The sequence below is a fragment of the Trichechus manatus genome, unplaced genomic scaffold (assembly GCF_000243295.1).
Source record: "Trichechus manatus latirostris isolate Lorelei unplaced genomic scaffold, TriManLat1.0 scaffold00075, whole genome shotgun sequence".
Taxonomy (NCBI): Eukaryota; Metazoa; Chordata; class Mammalia; order Sirenia; family Trichechidae; genus Trichechus; species Trichechus manatus.
The window spans coordinates 2,872,067-2,895,751 of record NW_004444011.1 but is presented as its reverse complement, the minus strand read 5'-3'; the positions used below and the strand labels follow the sequence as shown (position 1 = coordinate 2,895,751).

Below are 23,685 nucleotides of genomic sequence, written 5' to 3'. Positions count from 1 at the left end.
CATTCCATTTTAACAAAATACATATAGTGAATTATGAAATAAAAGTCATAGAATAGCAAAGTTTTAAAAAATTGATACATCAAGAAGGAGACTGTTCTGTTTATCTTCAGTGATGCATTTTATAAGTTGACTTCTTAATTTTCTGTTATCTTCTTAATTTTTCTTCCTCCAAATGTAAACCTTTCAGCATTAATAGTAATATGGATGCTGACAATATTTACAGTTGGGAATAGCTGCAGATGACATAGGCTGTGGAGTATATATGCTATTAAATGTGTGGAGACATGAATCAATATGTAGAAAATACTCTACAGTGGTAAGAAGGCATATGCCACTATTTCTAACTCAAAACACTCAACAGTTGTTAATGCTGTGATCCTTGTATCATGTGGTAGAGAAAAATTTTGAAGTTATGAATACCGACTTTATTTTTTAGGGCCCAGAAATTAATGTTTATGTGAAACAAGTCCATAATAATAATGAATTACACTATGGAGCTGGGACACAGTACACCAAACTTTAATTGGTTTATACTTGGAAAATCTGACACTGGTAGAAACAAAATTTTCTCTTATATAAGTGAATAATTCACATTACTCTTTAAACATTGCCTAAGCATTCTGATTATCTTAAGACTATTTTCACTCTCTTCATAGGATTTTCCTCTTTAAAAAATTTTAGTTCCATTTTTATGTTTTTGATGTTTTTTCTATATTAAAATTACTATACTTTAACAATCTATTATTACTTATTAGCAATATAAATAATTTTATGCTTTTCAATTACACCAATGTCATGTTCCAGTTGCTTCATTTCTTCTTCTAACTTCTGCTTGCGAATCTTCTTCGGTATGGAATCTATGAACACCGAGAGGGACTGAAACTCTTTATGCACCTCTTCCCAATTCTTTTTCAGCCCCTATAAATGGTAAAGAAAACTGAATACTAAAGTATACTGCAAACATAAGTAAAACCATACTGGTAAAGGAAAATGTACGTAGGTAAAGAAAACTGACAAAAATAACTTTTACAAATAATATGTATTTATCAAGTACTTGGCCGAAGTAACAAAAAATACCGTGCAGAGGCCAAACTCTGTCCTTGATTGTGTGCTTAGCTCCCACTGGGAGTATTTATTTGCTCTGTTTTTAATGTTACTGTACTTGTTTTTACCATCCAATACAAATTTGCAGAGTTATGAGTAGTAAGAAACTAAGCTCATAGCAAATGCTTTGGTTAAAACAACAAGTTAGAATTGATGTCCCCAAATAAAAACATTTTTGAACAAAAAATGCTTTCTTATAAGAACTCTACTTTTTTTCTGTAAAATTTTCTTTTTAAATCATTATTCTTCAACAGAGAAATCACATTAAAAGAGTGATTGACTTGCATGGCCATACTTCTTATATCTGGCGCAATGGAGTTACTCAAAATGTCAAAATTCAGTGTTATAAGATAATGATCTTTATGCATCTTTTTAATATATTAGTAAGAACTCTTCCTCCATATAGTTGAGGGATATATACTTCCCATTTATTTATTCTAGAAATGATTGAAATTCCATTAAATATAATATATAATATATATATATAATAAATATAATATATATGCTAATTCAGTAGTCTAGTTAATGCTTTACATTATCAGAAATCAACACATTCAAAATTAGAGATCTCTTTAAAAAAAAAAACAACAAAATTAGGGATCTCTTAGGAGCAATAAGGTCATTTCCATCTCTGCATAGTTACCATTTCTTATCACAGTACACTAGGGGCCCCATTGCCAAAATGGTCTTAAACTACTAATTGAACTTATGCAATGAAATTGTATATATTAGCACCTTTTATAATTCACTATGGGTACGTGCCTCATTTTATTTATACCAACACAGAAAGCAAAAATGCAAGTGCAATTTAAAATATTGCTTTGAAAACATGGTCCTTAGAAATGGTGGTCAAAGCATTTATATTTAGGAGAGGATTAGAAGTGTCTTACATAATAATGCCTTCATATAAGCCCTTGTGGTACAAATTTAATCTTGTAGAAACTTTTCAAGAGCAATAAAATCTTTAATGGTTTATTTCCATACTTCGGTAAAAATGATCACAGGATAGGGCATACTGTAAGGATAGGTTGGTTGGGGGAAAGGGCAACAAATTTTGACTTCTCATTGAGTGAGAGTATATCAAAGATTCGGAAAGGGAAAATGTGGATAGAAAAGACATCCAAGTTAAAAAAAAAAGAAAGAAAGAAAGAAAGAACAGGGAGTCAGGTAGGTAAAATTGTGTAACACATTCTTAAAAGTGTATGAGATGTATTCCAAAAAGAAGTCCTCAAAAGAATTCTATTTTTCCACAGTCTTTCTTTTTTTACGAAATGTGAAATACGCTTCTGCAGTGTTCCACAGGGGTGCCTATTGCATAGAGGAAATCTACGTATTTATACACTTCCAAATATCAAAGGTTTTTCATAGCTAGTTGGGTGTTATTTCCACATCACTGTGGTCACAGCAACTACACTTTTTCTCTGTATTCTCTTCTGAGGGAGAGTTTGCTTTTATCTTCCAGTGTGTGCAATAATGCTTGGATCAAAGTTAACAGCTAGGGAATGGAAACTAAATATAACTAATATTCCATATTATATTGAAATAACCACCTTCAGGCTTTTGAGACTTTTCTTTTTCCTTTTTGGTTATTTCATCTGAAAATCTTTTATCCATTGCAGCAATAGCAATTTTCCCTTATTTTTATTTCATAATTTTTTTCTCTTCTGTTTTAATGCTGAAATGACATTACTCATTTTGGAAAAAATTCAAATAAGGAGAAGTAGTCATAAAATAAGTAGGAGGTGCTTTGAGTTCTATGCTCCTGTTGCACCCCCCCACCCCATTCTCCACCTTCTTTCCCTGCTCTGTGCCTTGGGGTGGGGGCTGGGGGCTGATTCTTGTGGGCTGCACTGCCCTGGCTCCTTTGCCCTCTGACCTCTGACTGAGTTCAGCCAATGGAGGCACTTGTGGTAGGAGACAGATTGGGGCATTTCTTCCCCTGGTTCCTTGGCCCAGCCTGGACTCTAGGTCTGGTTGCATCCCTCCGTGACTACAACACCTGTCAGAGTGTGGTGTGGGGAGGGGGGAGAAAATGAGTGAATATGAGTTAGAACGAATGGGTCAAGACCAGTACCCTCTATCTAATGAATTAGGGAATTGAGTTAATTAGCCCTTCTTCCAGGCTCCAGCTCTCCCAGGGCTCTGGTAACACTATTATAACCCTGCCCTTCAAGCTGGTGGATTCCTGTTGTCCTTAGTCCATGGGTGCCTCAGTGTTCCCTGCTAGTTCCCTTAACTCTGCTTCACTTCTGTAAAGATTTCCTTCATGAAATTCTCTTCAAAATCCCAGTTGAGCATACCTTCTCTTTCCTGCTGGATCCCTGAGGGGTACAGCTTCTCTCTGTTAACCTCTTATGCAGGTGTGTATAACGTAGTGGGGAAAACACTGGCCTGGGAATTGGTAGGTGTGAGTTGTAGTCTCTATTCAGATACTTGATAATTTTGTGACCAAGAGCAAATTTAAAGCAAACTAAGTTCACTGACAATAAGGGCCATATTTGTTTTGCTTACTACAGTATTCTCAGGGCTGGGTACAGAGTGTGGAATATATTATATGTATGATAAATGACTGAATTGGGTGAAGGAACAAATGAGCCTACTGAACATCTTTACATTTTATATCCTTGTCTGTAAATAAGGGGTTTGGAATCATTAGACCAGATGATGCCTTCCAGATATAATGAGTTATTTTATGAAGAATGAACAGAATGTGGCCAGCTTGGGGGCAGACAACCGTGTTGTCATAGAACTGCAACTCATTACCAGGGAGGGAAGCATGGTTCAGGGCTTGTCAGGAGTATAGCTAGTGGCTTTGTTGTTATGGCAACTATACTCCCCAGCCAATAAGGCATCCAATGGAAGATGTGTGCTATGGTTGCATCAAAGGGTATGCAATGAAACCCTGTAGTGACCACATTAGGAAGCTCATGGCTAATTGTCAACTACAGCCAAAGAGGTATATGAGGGAGGAGCCCTTTCCTCCTGAGGGAAGTTCTTCCATTTTTCTCTATTCTTCAGCATCATTTAGATATAAAAATCTGGCTTTCACAAATTCATATACTTTCTGAAAATGGTAGAATCCAAAGGAGGGTGCAGGAGGGATGGAGAGAGCAAGAATGAATATGAATGAAAATGAATGGGTCAAGATCAGTACCTTCCTCTAATTAATTAGGGAATTGAGTTAATTAGCTAAAAACGGAATAAGCCACAATCAGTTGTAAGTCACTGAAGACTTAGACATTACATTCAGAGTGCTGTGTTAACATGTTCCGTCTCTGTTAGGGGTCACCCTCCCTTTATGATGCTCTCCTTCAGCCTCACTGACCAGCTAGTGCTCCCTGAAAATGCCAATGAAATTCCCATCTCTGTGACTGCCAGCCTTCCTGCCTGCCTGTATTCCTCTTTTCCTTCTCGCACATCATTTTTGAGCACCTATGTTTATACTGGGCACTGTGTTAGGTATCAGGAATACAGATGTCAACAAAGAGACACAGTCCTTATCCTTAGGCCACTACTGCTGTATGGGATCCCCTCCTACTTGGCGCTTTAATGCCCAGCTAAAGATCCCCATCCTGCAGTGGAGATTCATGCCTTGGAATCCTCATAAAACTTACACGTGTGCACACACACACATTTACATATACATACATTTACATGTGCATATGTACGTATATAAATGAGCCCAGGTTACACAATGGTTAAGTGCTTGGCTGCTAACATAAAGGTTGGCAGTTCAACTCACCCAGTGGCTCCACAGGAGAAAGAGCTGGCGATCTGCTCTGTAAAGATTACAGCCTAGAAAACCCCACTGGGCAGTTGTACCCTGTCACATGGGGTCTCTATGAGTCAGAATCGTCTCTATGGCACCCAACAACAACAACACATACATATCACTTTTCATCAATTAAATTACAATATTCTCTACAGCAGAAGTTGTATCTGATGCCTTTTTAAATATCCTCAGGGCTTGGCATAACTATGCATTTAATAGACATTTATTGATGATTATGATGACATTGATAAAATGTTAAGCATTTATAACAGCATATGAATCCATTTTTTAACAGAAATTAATACAATAAAATTAGTTTTTTCTGTTTTTAAAAGGACCCTAGAAATGGCTTTGTAGAAAGCTTATTAAATACCAAAACAAAGGGTAAAGTACTATTTTCACCTCTGGAAGAGATAGCTCTTTATATAAACTATAGAATAGTATACGTGCTTGCTTAATAAACACTCTCTAAATATGATGCTGGAGCAGCAACCCTGCTCACATCTTCTAATATTTTAGATGCTTCAGATAAAAGTCTTGCATCAAAAGCTCAAATGTAAGTATCTTTTAAAATCTATTTTATTTATTTGAAAGAAGGAAAATACACATAAAACTTAACACCTAGTTACTCTAAAATTTGAACATTTGCGTTATAGTGAAAAAAGAAAAAGAAAAAGTTGGTCTAGGGACAGATTCAATTATTCTAGAGCTCCATCTAGTGAAAAATAACCAATTTATGGATACATTTTTTCAAAATATAGGGGTAAGAGAATAAAAATAAAAACGGTTTTTGCCCTACACATGCATGAATCTTGTAGGAGAGGTAGGCTTCCTTACAGCACTTCAGGAAATAATAGAATCTCACCAAACTGACATAAAATGTTGTTCAGTGAATCCCGAAGTACAACTCTTTCCTCTCCCTAAAGAGTCAGATTTGCTGCGTGTAGTTTGTCACCATAACCAAAGGAGACTGGTCTGATTTCAAAATCAAAGCACCGGCTTTAATAATAAAGGGGAGTGGTATACAGTTTAGAGATGTTCCAAAGAGTTACAGATGAATATAAATTACAGAACACACACCTGCAGAACCGCCTCCCTTTCTTCATCAGACAGCTTTTTCATAGATGCCTTTCTAAGGTTTTCCTGGACATAATTATCATATTCTTCTTGGGCTTTCTTTATTTCCTCATTTCGCTTACATATATATTCAGGTGTGACACCATAATCCTGTAAGGATTTTTCAGTAAAAAAAAAAAGTCAGTATCTTGAATGCAATCTTATATATGTATATAAACTAATCTACGAATGTGAGGAAAAAAACCCTTACCGATTGTCATGGATTGAATTGTGTCCCCCAAAATGCGTCAGTTTGGCTAGGCTGTGATTCCCAGTATTGTGTGATTGTCCACCATTTTGTCATCTGATGTGATTTTCCTGTGTGTTGTAAATCTTACCTCTATGATGTTAATGAGGCAGGATTACAGGCAGTTATATTAATGAGGCAGGACTCAATCTACAAGATTAGGTGGTGTCTAAAGTTCAATCTCTTTTGAGAAATAAAAGAGAGAAGCCAGTAGAGACACAGGAGGATCTCTTACCACCAAGAAACAAGAGCCAGGAGAATATAGCACTTCCTTTGGACCTGAGGTCCCTGAGCTTAGCAGCTTCTTGACCTGGAAGACTGATGACAAGGAACTTCCTCCAGAGCTGGCAGAGAAAGAAACCCATCCCCTGGAGCTGGCACACTGAATTAGGACTTCTAGCCTCCTAGACTGTGAGAGAATAAACTTCTCTCTGTTAAAGCCATCCACTTCTGGTATTTCTATTACAGCAGCACTGTATAACTAAGATACTGATTTAAAGGCTTTACTCAAAACCCTGCAAATTGACACAAGTAATTTTTCCTCACTGGGAACTAGTTGATTCTGGTCTATTAAAACAATCTGAGGTGTCATTGAGGTCATTTGTTTTCTTCCTTCTTTTCTGAATGTTGTCCAGTACCTGTTCCTGGATGATGAATCTGGCCCTTACTTTAACCGCAGTAAGGAACCCTGGTGGCTCAGTGGTTAAGCTCTCAGCTGCTAACCAGAAAGTCAACAATTTGAACCCACCAGCCACCAGCAGAAGAAAGATGTGGCAGTCTGCCTTGGAAACCCTGTGGGAAAGTTCTACTCTGTCCTAGAGGGTCACCATGAGTTGGAATTAATTAGACCGCAATGGATTTGGGTTTTGTTTTGTTTTATACTTAGTAGTTGGCTTTTGATGATAAGGAAATTGAAGATTTTTACCAATTTCTGCAGTCTGAAATTAATCAAACATGCAATCAAGATGCATTGATAATTACTGGAGATTGGAATGCAAAAGTTGGAAACAAGAATGATCTCGGTAGTTGGAAAATATGGCCTTGGTGATAGAAATGACATCAGAGATCACATAATAGAATTTTGCAAGACCAATGACTTCATTGCAAAATAGCTTTTTTCCACAATGTAAATGATGACTATGCACTTGAATCTCACCAAAGGAAATAAACAGGAATCAAATCTACTACATCTGTGGGAAGAGACAATGGAAAAGCTGAATATCATCAGTCAGAACAAGGCCAAGGGCCGACTGTGGAACAGACCATCAGCTGCTCATTTGCAAGCTCAAGCTGAAGATGAAGAAAATTAAAAACAAGTCCACGAGAGCCAAAGTACAACATTGAGTATATCCCACCTGAATTTGTAGACCATCTTAAAATAAATTTGACACATTGAACACTAACAAGTGAAGACCAGATCAGTGGTGGTATGACATCAGGGACATCATACATGAAGAAAACAAAAGGTCATTAAAAAGACAAAAAAGAAAGGACCAAAATGAATGTCAGAAGAGACTCTGAAACTTGTTTTTTTTTTTTTTTTTACTTTAGATGAAGGTTTACAAATTAGTTTGTCATTAAACAATTAGTACATATATTGTTTTATGACATTGGTTAACAACCCCACGCCATGTCAACACTCTCCCTTCTAGACCTTGGGTTCCCTATTACCAGCTTTCCTGTCCCCTCCTGCCTTCTAGTCCTTGCCCCTGGGCTGGTGTCCCTCTTTAGTCTCATTTTGTTTTATGGATCTGTCTAATCTTTGGCTGAAGGCTGAACCTCAGGAGTGACTTCATTACTGAGCTAAAAGGGTATCTGGGGGCCATACTCTAGGGGTTTGTCCAGTCTCTGTCAGGCCAGGAACTCTGCTCTTTTTACGTGAGTTAGAATTTTGCTCTACATTATTCTCAAGCTCTGTCCGGGACCCTCTATTGTGATCCCTGTCAGATTAGTCAGTGGTAGTAGCTGGGCACCATCTAGTTGTACTGGACTCAAACTGGTGGAGGCCATGGTAGTTGTGGTCCATTAGTCCTTTGGACTAATCTTTCCTTTGTGTCTTTAGTTTTCTTCCTTCTCCCTGCTCCCGAACGGGTGAGACCAGTGGAGTATCTTACATGGCTGCTCACAGACTTTTAAGATCCCAGATGCTACTCAGCAAAGTGGAATGTAGAACATTTTCTACATAAACTATGTTATGCCAATTGAGCTAGATGTTTCCCAAGACCATGGTCCCTGCAGCCTCCAGCAATTCGGTCCCTTAGGGAGTTTGGATGTGTCTATGGAACTTCCATGACCTTGCCTTGTACAAGTTGTGCTGGCTTCCTCAGTATTGTGTACTGTCTTACCCTTCACCAAAGTTACCACTTATGTATTGTCTATTTAGTGTTTTTCCAACCCCACCCCTCCCCTTCCTCATAACCATGAAAGATTGTTTCTTTTTGTGTGTAAACCTTGTCAATAGTTTTTATAGTAGTGGTCTCATACAATATTTGTCTTTTTGTGATTGAACTATTTCACTCAGCATAATGCCATCCAGATTATCCATGTTGCGAGATGCTTCGCAGATTCATCATTGTTCTTTATCTTTGTGTGGTACTCCATTGTGTGTATGTACCATAGTTTGTTTATCCATTCATCTGTTGATAGGCATCTAGGTTGTTTCCATTTTTTTGCTATTGTGAACAATGCTGCAATCAATGAACATGGCTGTTTCTATGTCTATTCGTGTGACAGCTCTTATTTCTCTAGACATATTCCTAGGAGTGGGGTTACTGGATCATATAGTATTTCTATTTCTAGCTTTTTAAGGAAGTGCCATATTGTTTTCCAAAGTGGTTGTATCATTTTGCATTCCCACTAGCAGTGCATAAGAGTGCCAATCTCCCCATAGCCTCTCCAACATTTGTTATTTTCTTTTTTTCTTGATTCGTGCCAGTAACGCTGGGGTGAGATGGTATCTCATTGTGATTTTGATTTGCATTTCTCTAATGGCTAGTGACCATGAGCATTTCCTCATGTGTCTGTTAGCCACTTGAATGTCTTCTTTGGTGAAGCATCTGTTCATTTCCTCTGCCGATTTTTCAACTGGATTATTTGTCTTTTTTTGTAGCGGTATTGGATTTTCCTTAGACCTTTGTCAGATTTGTCATGGTCAAAAATTTTTTGCCAGTCTGCAGGTTCTCTTTTTACTCTTTTGGTAAGCATAAGTATTTAATTTTCAGAAGACCTCAGTAACCTAGCTTATCTTCTGGAGTTTGTGTGTTGTTAGTTATGGTTTGTATCCTGTTACTGCTGTGTATTAGGGACTCTAGCATTGATTCTATTTTTTATTCTATGATCTTTATAGTTTTTGGTTTTATATTTATGTCTTTGATCCATTTTGAGTTAGTTTTTGTGTATGGTGTGAGGTATGGGTCCTGTTTCATTTTTGGCTGATGGACATCCAGTTTTGCTAGCACTATTTGTTAAAAAGACTGTCTTTTCCCCATTTGATGGACTTTGGGCCCTTGTGGAAGATCAGGTGACCGTAGGTGAATGGGTTTACATCTGAGCTCTCAATTTTTTTCCATTGGTCAATGTGTCTGTCGCTGTACCAGTACCAGGATGTTTTGACTACCATAGCTGTTTAGCAGGTTCTGAGGTCAGGTAGTGCAAGTCCTCCTACTTTATTCTTCTTCTTCAATAGTGCTTTACCTATCCAGGGCCTCTTCCCCTTCCATATAAAGTTAATGATTAGTTTTTCCATCTCTTGAATGAATGTTGTTGGTATTTGGATTGGGATTGTATTATATTTGTAGATTGCTTTGGATAGAACTTAAACATTTTCACAATGTTAAGTCCACCTATCCATGAGCATGGTATGTTTTTCCATTTATGTAGATCTCTTTTGGTTTCTTGCAGTAGTGTTTTGTAGTTTTCTTGGTACAGTTCTTTTACATCTCTGGTTAGATTTGTTCCTAAGTATTTTATTTTTTTAGGGGCTATTATAAATGGTATTGTTTTCCTGATTTCCTTTTTGTCATTCTCTTTATTGGTGTATAGGAATCCAACTGATTTTATCTTGCATCCTGCTACTCTGCTGAATCTTTCTATTAGTTCCAGTAGTTTTCTTTTGAAGTCTTTTGGGTTTTCTATGTATAGTATATCATCCACAAAAGGGACAATTTTACTTCTTCCTTAACAATTTGAATTCTGTCTTAGTTATCTAGTGTTGCTGTAACAGAAATACTACAAGTGGATGGCTTTAACAAAGAGAAATTTATTTCTTCACAGAAAGTAGGCTAAAAGTCCAAATTCAGGGCGTCTGTTCCAGGGGAAGGCTTTCTCTTTCGGTTGGCCTTCTCATCAAACTTCCCCTGGACTAGGAGATTCTCCACACAGGGACCCGAGGTCCAAAGGACGCCCTCTGCTCCCAGCACTGCTTTCTTGCTGGTAGGAGATCCCCTTGTCTCTCTGCTGGCTTCTCTCTTTTATATCTCAGTAGATTACCTCAAGACACATTCCAGTCTTGCAGACTGAATCCTCCCTCACCAACACAACTGCCACCCATTCTTCCTCATTAACATCATAGAGGGAGGATTTACAATATACAGGAAAATCACACAATACCAGGAATCATGGCCCAGCCAAACTGATACACACATTATTGGGGGGACATAATTCAATCTATGACAGATGCCCTTTATTTCTTTCTCTTGCCTTATTGCTCTAGCTAGGACTTCCAGCACATTGTTAATATAGGAGTGGAGATAACGGGCAACCTTGTCTTGTTCCTATTCTCAAGGGGAATGTTTTCAGCTTCTCTCCATTAAGAATGATGTTGGCTGTTGGTTTTGTATAGATGCCCTTTATTATGTTGAGGAATTTCCCTTCTATACCTATTTTATTGAGTTTTTATCAGGAACGGGTGTTGGACTTTGCCAAATGCCTTTTCTGCATCGATTGAGATGATTATGTGACTCTTTTAATTTACTTACATGGTGGATTACTTGACCGATTTTCTAATGTTGAACCATCCTTGCATGCCTCGTATGAATCCTACTTGGTCGTGGTGTATTATTGTTTTGATACGATGCTGAATTCTACTGGCTAGAATTTTGTTGACAATTTTTACATCTATATTCATGAGAGCTATTGGTCTGTAATTTGCTTTTTTTGTGGCGTCTTTGCCTGGTTTTTGTATTAGGGTTATGCTGGCTTCATAGAATGAATTCAAAAGTATCCCTTCCTTTTCTATGTTCTGAAATAGTTTGAGTAGTACTGGTGTAAGCTCTTCTCTGAATGGTAGAATTCTGTGAAGCCATCTGGGCCAGGGCTTTTTTTTTGTTGGGAGTCTTTTTTATTAGTTTTCAATCTCTTCTTGTTATAGGTCTGCTCAGATTTTCAACATCATTTTGTGTTAGTATGGGTAGGTAGTGTGTTTCTAGAAATTTATTTCCTCTGGGTTTTCAAATTTGTTGGAGTATAGTTTTTCATAATACTTTGTTATGATTCTTTTTATTTCAGTTGTGTCTGTTGTAATGTCCCCCATTTCATTCCTTATTTGGGTTATTTGTATCCTCTCCTGTTTTTCTTTTGTCAATTTGGCCAGTGGTTTGTCAATTTTGTTGATCCTTTCAAAGAACTTTTGGTTTTGTTGATTCTATTGTTTTTCTATTCTCTATTTCATTTATTTCTACTCAGATCTTCATTATTTCCTTTCTTCTGGTGGTGTGGGCTTCTTTTGCTGTTCTCTTTCTATTTGTTTGAATTGTGCAGCTAATGTTTTGATTTTGTCCCTTTCTTCTTTTTTGATGTGTGCATCTGTTGTTATAAATTGACCTCTGAGGACTGCCTTTGCTGTGTCCCAAAGGTTTTGGCATGATGTGTTTTCATTCTCCCTTGATTCTAGGAATTTTTTTATTCCATCTTTGATTTCTTCTATTATGCAATGGTTTTTAAGAAGGGTATTATTCAGTTTTCATGTATTTGATTTTTTCTTCCTTGCTCTTCCTGTTGTTAATTTCTATTTTGATGGCACTGTGAATAGAGAAAATACTTTGTATTATCTCAATGTTTTGGATTTTGTTGAGGGTTGCTGTGTGGCCTAAGATGCGGTTTATTCTGGAGAACATTCTGTGTGCATTGGAAAAGAATGTGTACTTCGCAGCTGTTGGGTGGAGTGTTCTATATATGTCTATGAGGTCAACTCTTCTGACTGTGGCCTTTAGATCTTCTGTATCTTTGTTGAGTTTCTCTCTAGATGTTCTGTTCTTTACTGAGAGTGGTGTGCTGAAGTGTCCTATTATTGCTGAACTGTCAGTTTCTCTTTTCAATGCTGTTAGTTTCTGTATTTTGGAGCCATGTCATTGGCTGCGTATATATTTATTATGGTTATTCTTTATGATAGACCATCCCTTTAATCATTATATAGTGCCCTTGTTTGTCTTTTATGGTGGATTTTATTTTAAAGTCTATTTTATCTCAGATTAGTATTGCCACTCCTGCTTTTTTTTTTGTAGCTGTTTCCTTGATATATTTTCTGCCATCCTTTGATTTTTAATAAACTTACGTCTTCGTTTCTACGGTTTGTCTCCTGTAGACAGTATATTGATGTATCCTGTTTTTTAATCCATTCTGTTACTTTCTGTATCTTTATGGGGGCATTTAGGCCATTTGCGTTCAGTAGAATTATTGATAGGTTTGTGTTTATTGCTGTCATTTTGTAGTGTTTTTTTTTTTTGTGGTGCTGACATTTTCTTTGCTCCTCTTACTCTCCTGTGCTGAATTCCTTTTGTTAGTGGTGTTAGTGGATTTTTTTTCACTTCTTTTGTTTTTGTAGATTTTGTTTTTACTGAGACTTTATGTTTTTCCTCTTTATTTTGATGAGTAGGTTTGTTAACTTTCTTTGTGGTTACCTTGAAATTTACCCTTATTTTCCTAGAATTGAATCAGTCTATTACTTGGTATCACCTTGCCTTCCTATCCATTAGAAAGTTCCATACCTACATCCTGTATTCCCTCTTTTATTGTTCTGACATTGTTGTCATTTATGGATTAACCTCTCTGGTTCCCTGTTGTAAATCTTATGGTTTTGGATAGTCCTTGAGAGTTCATTTCCTAGGTTGGTATCTGGGTGGTGCGATCTTGTATCCTAGATTCAGGCTGTCGTCTGATGTTGTTTGTTCTCAAACCAAAGGACTCCCTTTAATAATTCTTGTAAGTTTTGTTTGGCTTAATATTCCCTTAATTTCTGTTTATCTGGAAATGTCCTAATTTTACCATCATATTTGAATGAGAGTTTTTCAGAATAAATTCTTGTTTGGCAACTTTTTTCTTTCACGGTTTTACATATGTCATCCCATTGCCTTCTTGCCTGCATGGTTTCAGCTGAATAATCAGAGTTTAGTCTTATTGTTTCCCCTCTGCATGTGACTTTCCATTTTTCTTGAGCTGCTCTCAGGATTCTTTCTTTGTCTTTGGTAGTAGGGAGTGTGATTATGATATGTCTTGGTGATTTTCTTTTGGGGTCTATCCTGTATGGGGTTTATTGAGCTTCTTGGATGGTCAGCTTTTCATCTTTAGTTATATTAGGGAAGTTTTCTCTCAGCAATTCTTCAGTGAACCTCTCTGTGTTTTCTGTTTTCTCCCCGTGTTCTGGAAATCCAATCAGCCACAAATTTTTGCTTTCAATTGTATCCCACATCATTCTCAGGGTTTCTTTATTCTTTTTTCTTATTTTTCCTCAAACAAATTTATATCCAAGTATTTGTCTTCGATTTCGCTGATCCTGTCTTCCATTGTTTCAAACCTGCTCTTCAGCCTTTCTATGACACTGTTCATTTCTGAAATCTTGTTGTTTATCTCTCGGATTTCTCATTGTTGTTTCTGTATGATTTCTAGTTGTGAGTCTATTTTGACATTTTGTTTCCGTATTATTTTCCTGAATTCTTCCATTTTTTTGGTATTTTCCATGAATTTGTCTATGTTTTCCTCATTTTTGCTTCAACTTTTGGACAGCTCTGAATATTAGAGATTTTCCCTATCAGGTAGTTCCAGTGCCTTTTCTTCAATTGGAAAGTCATCTGGTGTTTTATTTTGGATGCCTACTGGAACCTTTCTGTCCTGTTGTTTATGTTTTGATATCATCTGCTTTCTTCAGGACATTCAGTAGTTATTTTCTTCATTTATTGATTGTCGAGTTGTTTTTTCCTGCTTTTTTATTTTACTTGGTTATGTCTGAGCAGGCAGGCGGTGCATTCTTTGTTGTTTGTTCGTCTGTGGGCATGATACTTTTCACCTCCTTGCTCAATGGGAAGGCCTAGTCACTCAGCTATGGTGAAGCAGGGCAGGTCCAGCTGAAGGGGAGGGGCTGGGATGGGTTGTTTATGGCATGTACTGGGGCTGACAAGGTAGGCCAGGGGTCAGTGTAGGGGAGGTTCCAGTAGGCCGTGCCTGTGCTGCTCGGGAGTGTGATGTTGTACACCCTGCAGACAGCCAGGAGGGAGGGGAGAAGGGAAGTTGGTATGTGCAGAGCTAGGTTGGGTATGAAAAAGAAGAGAGGAGAGAGAAACAGGAGCCAAAAATAAAAAGTGCTGAGGTGGCCTACCATTGGAGCGGAGAGACGAGAAACTGAGAAATGAAAAAAAACAAAAAGGAAAAAATAAAAAATAAAAAAAAAATTAAAAAAATGCCCCCAGTGATCCCACCAGTGTGGCTGCACAGACCAGGAAAGTGGCTCCCAAGTCACGCAGTACAGCCTGGCTATAAGGGGTGGAGATGGCCCACAGCGCCAGGTATTCAAGAGACAGGAAAAGAAGGTAAGTAGAAAGAGACAAGAAACTGAGAAATGAATTTCTCCAGCCGAGCAGTGCTTCACAGCCTGTCAACAAGAAGCAAAGGTGGCACAGGGAACCAGGTGTTCAAGAGAAAGGAGGGGGAGGGGGTGAGAGGCAGGGAAGAACCCAAAAGAAGCCGAAAACAGCGTCACCAGCAACAAAGAAATGGCACTGCAGGAGCTGGCTGGTGTGGGCGGGGTGAATCTGTGTGGCATGGAGCCAGCACCTCTCAGCTGGCTGAGTGACCACTGCCAGCTAGGAAGCAGCAGAGGCCGAGTGGGGGGAAGTATGGGGGGTTGGAAAGCATATATTTCTCGTTACCAGGTACTTTGTGTCCTGCTGGGACCTCCGTGAAGCTGCTTTCCCATGCTTCTTGTCTGCTGATCTCCAACAGGAGTCCAAGATGGCAAATCCATGCTGTGTTAGCTGACAGGGGACCTCCGCTCATATCTCTCCTTGCTCTCTCTTCTTTGTCAGTCTCTTATTCCATTCGGTGCTTGGCTGAGTTGTTTGTCTCTTCATTTGATGCTTAGGGTTCCAGGACTGATGTTTGTCTCTGTTTTACTTAGTTTTTCAGATCTTTGCTGTGGAGGGACAGCATGGTTCAACTTGTTATAGAACATAGAGTAGCTAAGCGAAAGGAAGAAACGAAGTAAAGGAGCTGAACAGAAGATTTCAATGGGCAGCTCAAGAAGACAAAGTAAATGTTATAATGGAATATGAAAAAACCTGGAGTTAGAAAACCAAAAGGGAAGAACACCCTCAGCACCGCTCAAGCTGAAAGAACTGCAGAAAAAATTCAAGCCTTGAGTTGCAATTTTGAAGGATTCTATGGGCAAAATATTGAACAATGCAGGAAGCATCAAAAGCTGATGGAAGGAATACACAGAGTCACTATACCAAAAAGAATTGGTCTACAGCCAACTATTTCCAGAAGTAGCATATGCTCAGGAACCCAGGAAGAAGTCCAAGCTGCACTGAAGGCATTGGCTTAAGAAGGCCACAAGAATTGACAAATACCAGTTGATATGTTTCAACAAATGGATGCAGCACTGGAAGTGCTCACTCATCTGTACAAAGAAATTTGGAAGACAGCTACCTGGCCAACTGACTAGAAGAGATCCATATGTGTGCCATTCCAAAGAAAGATGACTCAACAGAATGCAGAAATTATCGAACAATATCATTGATATGACAAGTAAAATTTTGCTGAAGATTTTTCAAAAGCGGTTGAAGCAGTAAATCGACAGGGAACTGCCAGAAATTGAAGCCAGATTCAGAAGAAGGTGTGGAATGAGGGATATCATTGCTGATGTCAGATGGATCTTGGCTGAAAGCGAAGAATACCAGAAAGACGTTTCCTGTGTTTTATTGACTATGCAAAATATTCGACTGTGTGGATCATAACAAATTCTGGATAACAGTGCAAAGAATGGGAATTCCAAAACACTTAATTGTGCTCATGCAGAACCTGTACATAGACCAAGTGGCAGTTGTTTGAACACAGCAAGTGGATACTGCGTGGTTTAAAATTAAGAAAGGTGTGCATCAAGGTTGTATCCTTTCACTGTACTTATTCAATCTGTATGCTGAGGTAACAATCTGAGAAGTTGGACTATATGATGAAGAATGTGGCATCAGGATTGGAGGAAGACTCATTAACAACCTGCATTATGCAGATGATACAGCCTTGCTTACTGAAAGCAAGGAGGACGTAAAGCACTTACTGATGAGGACGAAGACTACAACCTTCAGTATGGATTACACCTCAACATAAAGAAAACAAAAATCCTCACAACTGGGCAAGTAAGCAACATTATGATAAAGGGAGAAAAGACTGAAGTTGTCAACAATTTCATTTTACTTGGATGCACAATCAACACCATAGAAGCAACAGTCAAGAAATTAAATGACCCACTGCATTGGGCAAATCTGCTGCAAAAGACCTCTTTAAAGTGCTACAAAGCAAAGATGTCACTTTGAGGACTATGGTGCACCTGGCTCAGGTCATGGTATTTTCAATTGCCTCATATACATGTGAAAGCTGGACAAAGAATAAAGAAGACCAAAGAAGAATTGACACCTTTTAATTATGGTGTTGGCAAAGAATATGGATTGACAGAAGAATGAACAAGTCTGTCTTGAAAGAAGTACAGCCAGGATGCTCCTTGGAAGCGAGGATGGTGAGACTTCGTCTCACTTTGGATATGTTATCAGGAGGAACCAGTCCCTGGAGAAGGACAACATGCTTGGTAAAGTTGAGGGTCAGCAAAAAAGAGGAAGACCTTTGACAAAATGGATTGACACGGTGGTTGCAACAATCTGCTCAAAGATAACAACCATTGTAAGGATGGTGCAGGACTGTGCAGTGTTTTGTTCTGTTGTACATAGGGTCACTACGAGTTGGAACCAACTTGACTGCACCTAACAACAAGTTGGTTTTCTTTATTTATTTTAGGAACTTAGTGTTTATCCTTGAAATACCTTGAATTCATAAGGCCTTTCGTTATGGATTGAATCATGTCCTCCCAAAACGTGTATAAACTTTGATAGGCCATGATTCCCAGTATCCTGTGGTTGTCCAGTATTTTGTGATCTGATGTGATTATCCTATGTGTTGTAAATCCTAACCTCTATGATGTTAATGAGGCAGCATTAGTGGTAGTTATGTTAATGAGGAAGGATTCAATCTACAGGATTAGGATGTATCTTGAATTAATCTGAGATACAGAAGAGATAATTGAGGAGAGAGGAGTGGGACCTCATGCCACCAAGAAAGAAGCGTCAGTAATGGAGTGTGTCCTTTGGACCTGGGCTCCCTGGGCTGAGACACTCCTAGACCAGGGGAAGATTGATGGTAAGGACTTTTCCCCAGAGCCACCAGGGAGAGAAAGCCTTCCCCTGGAGCTGGCAGCCTGAATTCAGACTTCTAGCCCTCTAAACTGTGAGAGAATAAATTTCTGTTTGTTAAAGCCACCCACTCATGGTATTTCTGTTATAGCAGCACTAGATAACTAAGACACCTCTTTTGCGTGGTTTAGTTAAATAAGACAAACGCTTCCAAGACCTTTATAAAAACAAAGCCTTAAAAGATACCAAGCACATCAGCTTTAAGAGAAAGTTGACTTGGGACATGATGTTGTTTTTGGAAATGCAAAGTACATTTTTAGGCTCCTAGGCTGCTTACAAGGACTGATAACAATGCTATTGGCAGTGATTCTTTCATAATAATGAATCTGTTGATATTACTGTCTAAAGAAATGGAACTACTCATTGTTCATTCTTCAAAAAATTATTTGAGAATGTACTTGGTGATAGGTATAATAATGAATAAGAAAGGCAAAGTTTCTGTCCTCATGGAGTTTGCCTTCTGTGGAGATACAGACTTAACCAAAAATAGACTATACAATAACATAAATAATAAGTGAACTGAAGCAAAATAAAGGACAGTAAGGGGAAAGAGGATGATAGGAGTTATTTTAGATAAATACGGAGGTCAAGGAAGGTCTCTCTGAGAAGGCAGTAGTTGAGAGATATGTCAGTCATTAAAGCTGCCCACAAATATTCTGGTCCTTCTCCTTCTAGAAACTTGACAGGACAATACTTCCCATGTGACTAGGGGTGAACTCTGTCACTTCTTGGTAGAAGCCTTAAGAACTAGTGGATGATTTGCCACATTCTTTTCCTCTCTGCTATGTTGACTGGTAACATTTTTGGGTTGCCATGGTCCTGGAGTAAGGACAACAGGAAGCACAGTGTCTAACACCCATTAATGGACATACAGCACAAGCAAACAATAAAACTTTGTTGCTTTAAGTTACTGAAATATTGGGGTTATTGGTTACCACAGCATAACCTAGCCCATCCTGGCTGAAACAAGGGCTAGAAATCCTAGATACAAATGTGTTCTAGAAAATTGCAAGACACTATACAAATAAACTATAAAGCACAGTATTCCAGTCAGTTGGTACAGGGGTTAACAATCCAATGCACTTCCGTAACCACTGAGGGCATCACCTTCTTACAGCTCAGTTCAATAACTGATATGCATAATGATGGTTCTGAGTCATCAGTGAAAGATTAACTTATGTTTGGCATACGATGTCTAAAAAAGGGAATGGTACAATATATTTTAGGGAAAAACAAACGATTTCACAAATGGGTAAAAGCTTCAGGGGTCTGGAATATTCCTATGTGTTGGATCATTGAGGGCTCATGTATACTTGCAATAGTAATAAGTGAATATTATAATAATTGTATTATACACACTCTTTATTGAACTTTTTAGGTGCCATGTATTCTATCAAGGGCTTAATATGTTTTATATCATTTAATCCTCACTACAACCCTGTGATAAATCCAATGATTTGTTAAAGATCACAGAGCTAGTAAGTGGCAGAGGTAGGATCTGAGGTTATGTCTTATTACTATTGCTACACACCTCATGTGATCATCATACTTCAGTTTATTTTTAGAAATTGCTTCTCATGGCATAAACGGGCATATAACATTTTATTTGGAAAAAAAACGTGAGGTTCACTCGTTTTTTTTTAAATGGCATCATCCTTAAAGTATTTACTATCTCACTTACCAATAATAGATTTTTAAAACTTAACTCAGATAAGTGAAAAGTAAATTAAGTCTTTCGAGTCTTGATTGATTAGTCAGCAACATCAAGAGGACAATAGGTACCTAGAAAAGTGTTTCAGTAGCTTAGTAAACAAGCATCGGTAGACTAACCTAATATTTTTCTGTATCTGAGATAGATATTCCCAAATTTTCTGTTAGACAGAAAATGTATTGAAGTGGCCAGATAGGCAGAGGGCAGCCAGGAGGAGGGGCAGAGCGTGGGGTGTGATAATCAAAAGATACATGATAGTAGAGAAATAATGGTTAGGAGGTACTGTAAAGGTCCAGAAGAGTGAAATTTCTACTTTTCCCCACCCTATGAGAAAAGTACTATGAGCAGCCTCCAAGGGCCACAGAAGCAGGGAATATTCTCTGGAGAAGCATGATGTAACTTTATTAGCATATACTGCCATTTCTTAAATTCCTGCTAAAATTCTTCCACAGGTGATCTTAGTCTTGGGGTTCCTGTGCTGATTTTGAACAGGGATTGGATCTATCATGGTAGATGATCATTTACCTCAATCCAAATCCCTTATACATTACTATTGCAATTTCTTCTTTCTTTTCTCTCTGCTTTTTTCTTTCATTCCTCCCTTCCTTCCATTATTTCTTCCTTTCTTTCTTGTCATAACTTATTTATTATTATTATTTATGATTTTGCATTCATATTTTACTATATGTGTTTCAAGCATTTTAAAGCTCAATAAGTACACGAAATGAAATAGAATTTATATAAGTTTTCTTTGGTAAGCCTTTTTTTGCTTTTAAAGAACCTCTGTATTCAAACCATTTAACCCGTGCTTCTATAATTTCCCCCAGTGAAATCATATGCCTATCTGATAAACATCTTTTCAGACAGAAATGAGGACCCAATTTTCTTTAACGCCCGAAAGGACCAGATTATTGTACGGTCCTTTCAAAGCCTGCTTTACCCCAAATTAAAAATAAATGGATATATTCAAGTTGAAATAGTGATGCAAATTATTTATACTGCACGGATGAGGATGAGTGGTTACAGGCTACGGCTGCTAACCAAAAGGTCGGCAGTTCGAATCCACCAGTCGCCCCTTGGAAACCCTGTGGGGCAGTTCTACTCTGTCCTACATGGTTGCTATGAGTCGGAATCGACTCAACAGCAACGGGTTTTTTTTTTCTTTGGATGGGGATGGATGGCTCCAAACTTGTATTCCTGTTCATTTCTCTCATTTTTGCTATCAAGTTACTACAACCTAATGACTAAATCAGGGGATCTTCCGAGAGGTTATTCTTTTTAGATTTACAGTAGTGACTGTGCTTGTAGTAACATTTCTACCTCACCAGAAATATCTTTTAGAGAATGATAAAGATAATAATAATGAAATTAAGGAGGACAATTCTCCCTTTCATCTGCTGAGCTACATATAATGGCCACTCCATTTCATTACATTAGATTTGGACCAAACATAGATTGCAGAGGAATGTGAATAGGCTATCTAGATAACTGTCCAGTGAGAACACCATTAATGATAAGATAGACAATCATTATTGTCTTCATTATCTAGTGCTGCTATGACAGAAATACTACAAGTAGATGGCTTTACAAAACTGCTTTCACATTTTAGGTATCTGTTAGAGCAGCACCCCCTACTTCTCAGTACCAAATGCTGTCTTAGTTATCTAGTGCTGCTTTAACAGAAATACCACAAGTGGGTGGCTTTAACAAACAGAAATTTATTTTCTCACAGTTTAGGAGGCTAGAAGTCCGAATTCAGAGTGCTGGCTGCAGGGGAAGGCTTTCTCTTTCTACTGGCTCTGGAGGAAGGTCCTTGTCTCCTTTCAACATCTGTGGGCCTGGTGTTCCTTGGAGATCTCCATGTGTGTTGGCATCAGTCTTCCCCTGGGTCTAGGAGGTTCTCAGTGCAGGGACCTTGGGTCCAAAGGATATGCTCCGCTCCCAGCTCTTCTTTCTTGATTGTAGTGAGGTCCCTCCCTCTGTTCACTTCTCCTTTTATCTCTTGCAAGATAAAAGGTGTGAGACAAGCAAGGGTGGTGACTTAAGTATGGGTGTGACTTGAGTCACCCCTTACTCAAGTCACACCTTCTTGTAAGGTGGTGACTCAGGATACACTCCACACCAATCCTGCCTCATTAACAAACAGGATTGATAACACATCACAAAATGGAGGATAATTATATCAGATCACAAAATGGAGGACAACCACACAATACTGGGAATCATGGCCTAGCTAAGATGACACATATTTAAGGGGATACGATTCAATCCATATTTATCAACACCTTATTTTCATTATTCGAATCTTAGATCTGTCATTAATATATCACAAGGTTACCTTTTTATTGATGAACTTTGGAACGAGTCCTGAAGATTCAAGATCATGCTTGTCTCCAGTTCTCTTGTCAACATAAATTGGTTTAGGCTTTTTAGCCACTCCCATAATGACATCAGCTGCATTTGTATTTATAAAATTTTTTCCACTTTGTATTCCCATGACAGGATGTTCACTCCTCAGTGGCACAGGAGGCTTTCTGGGCTCATTCCATTCAAACTTTTTTTCTGTTAAGCATAACAATTCATTGGTAATACTACAATTATAAAAATTGCTACTCAGTACTATTTACTATATTCAGATATATTATCATAATCTATTTGAGTTTCACTACTATATTTAAGTGTTTAAGGTAAACAGTCAGTAATCATAAATGAAAAAACATAATTAATATGTTGAAAGATAACACAGAAGAAGAGTATTAAAATCTAAGGGGAAAGGATGAGCAACCCAAATCATATGCTACAAATATATTATTAATAGTTTTAAAAAATATTATAAATATTTCACCAACATATGTTCAGCTTTCCTATTTAAGTAAGTTTAGAGAAAGTAGAAGTAGAGACTGTGGTATAAAAATAAAGAGTGGAGAGTGATAAAGTGCCCATAAAATAGACTTTCTTTTTGATGGTGCAAGCATCTTGAAGTATATCTCGGACTGTCCAAAGAAGCCCCATCTCCAGCACTGCATCCCTTACCATCTTTATTTCCTAGTCATGTGACTTTATTTGCAAACAATTATAGGAATAGTTCTAAACCCTAGAGACAATCTGTGATGAATGGGAAAGATTTCTCTGAATCTAAACCTTGTCTTGTCTTTTTTTTCCAAGAGATGAAAAATACAAGTTACTACCAGTTGGAGAAAGAACTACCAGGTTGACTTTTGGCTTAAGTGTGAACTCTCGCTCTCCCAGATCTCAATTTGTTGTTCTTAGGTGCTGTTGAATCAATTTCCAACTCACAGCAACCCCATGTGACACAGTTTTCTAGGCTGTAATCTACAGGAGCAGGTTGCCAGATCTTTCTCCTGCGGAGCCTCTGGGTGGGTTCAAACTGCCAACGTTTTCTGCAGCAGCCTAGCACTTAACCATTGTGCCACCAGGCTCCTAAATTAGGACTATAAAGAGATGTAAAGTAGGAGACTTCATGAATGAGTGGTAGACAGAGCCCATTTCCTGAGTGTGTGGCCTATGTAGTAAGTAGTAAAGGGTCCCATGCTTAGAAGCGCCCCATACTTGGTTTAATATTCTGCTTTTGCTGTCTTGAAATGCTTAATAATTTTTGATTAAGGAGTCTCAAATTTTCAATCTGCACTGGGCCTTACAAATTCTGTAGATGTTCCTTGTGGGTAAAGAGCATGAATATCAGAAAAGAAGGCTATCAGGAAAATGAAGAATGGATGAAAAGGGATCTGTTACATGTATTCATGGAAGTAGCTTTCCCCATCCTAGCTAACGTTTTCCTGGTGTTTTAAGGTAATAATGAGTCTGTCTTTTTTTGTCTTCTGGCACCAAGGAAATAATGCAACATCTCAAGCCCAGCTATGGTGTAACTTTTTTTTAATTTTTTTTATTTTATTGTACTTCAGGTGAAGGCTTACATAACAGATAGTTTCTCATGTAACAGTAACACACATGCTGTTTTATGACATTGGTTAACAACCCCACAACATTT

At 38.0% G+C, this 23,685-nt stretch overlaps 1 protein-coding gene across 1 annotated transcript in view; it reads right to left on the bottom strand.

Moving 5' to 3' along the window:
• Positions 1–666: 666 nt before the first annotated feature.
• Positions 667–23,685, bottom strand: part of ENKUR (enkurin, TRPC channel interacting protein) — a 40,138-nt gene continuing 17,119 nt past the window's right edge. Inside the window, exons 3-5 of the mRNA XM_004380529.2 lie at positions 22,015–22,238; positions 5,957–6,103; positions 667–918 (exon numbers count right to left, since the gene is read on the bottom strand). Coding sequence (XP_004380586.1) covers positions 745–918; positions 5,957–6,103; positions 22,015–22,238 — 545 coding nt within the window. The 3' untranslated portion in view covers positions 667–744. The remainder of the gene's footprint in view (positions 919–5,956; positions 6,104–22,014; positions 22,239–23,685) is intronic.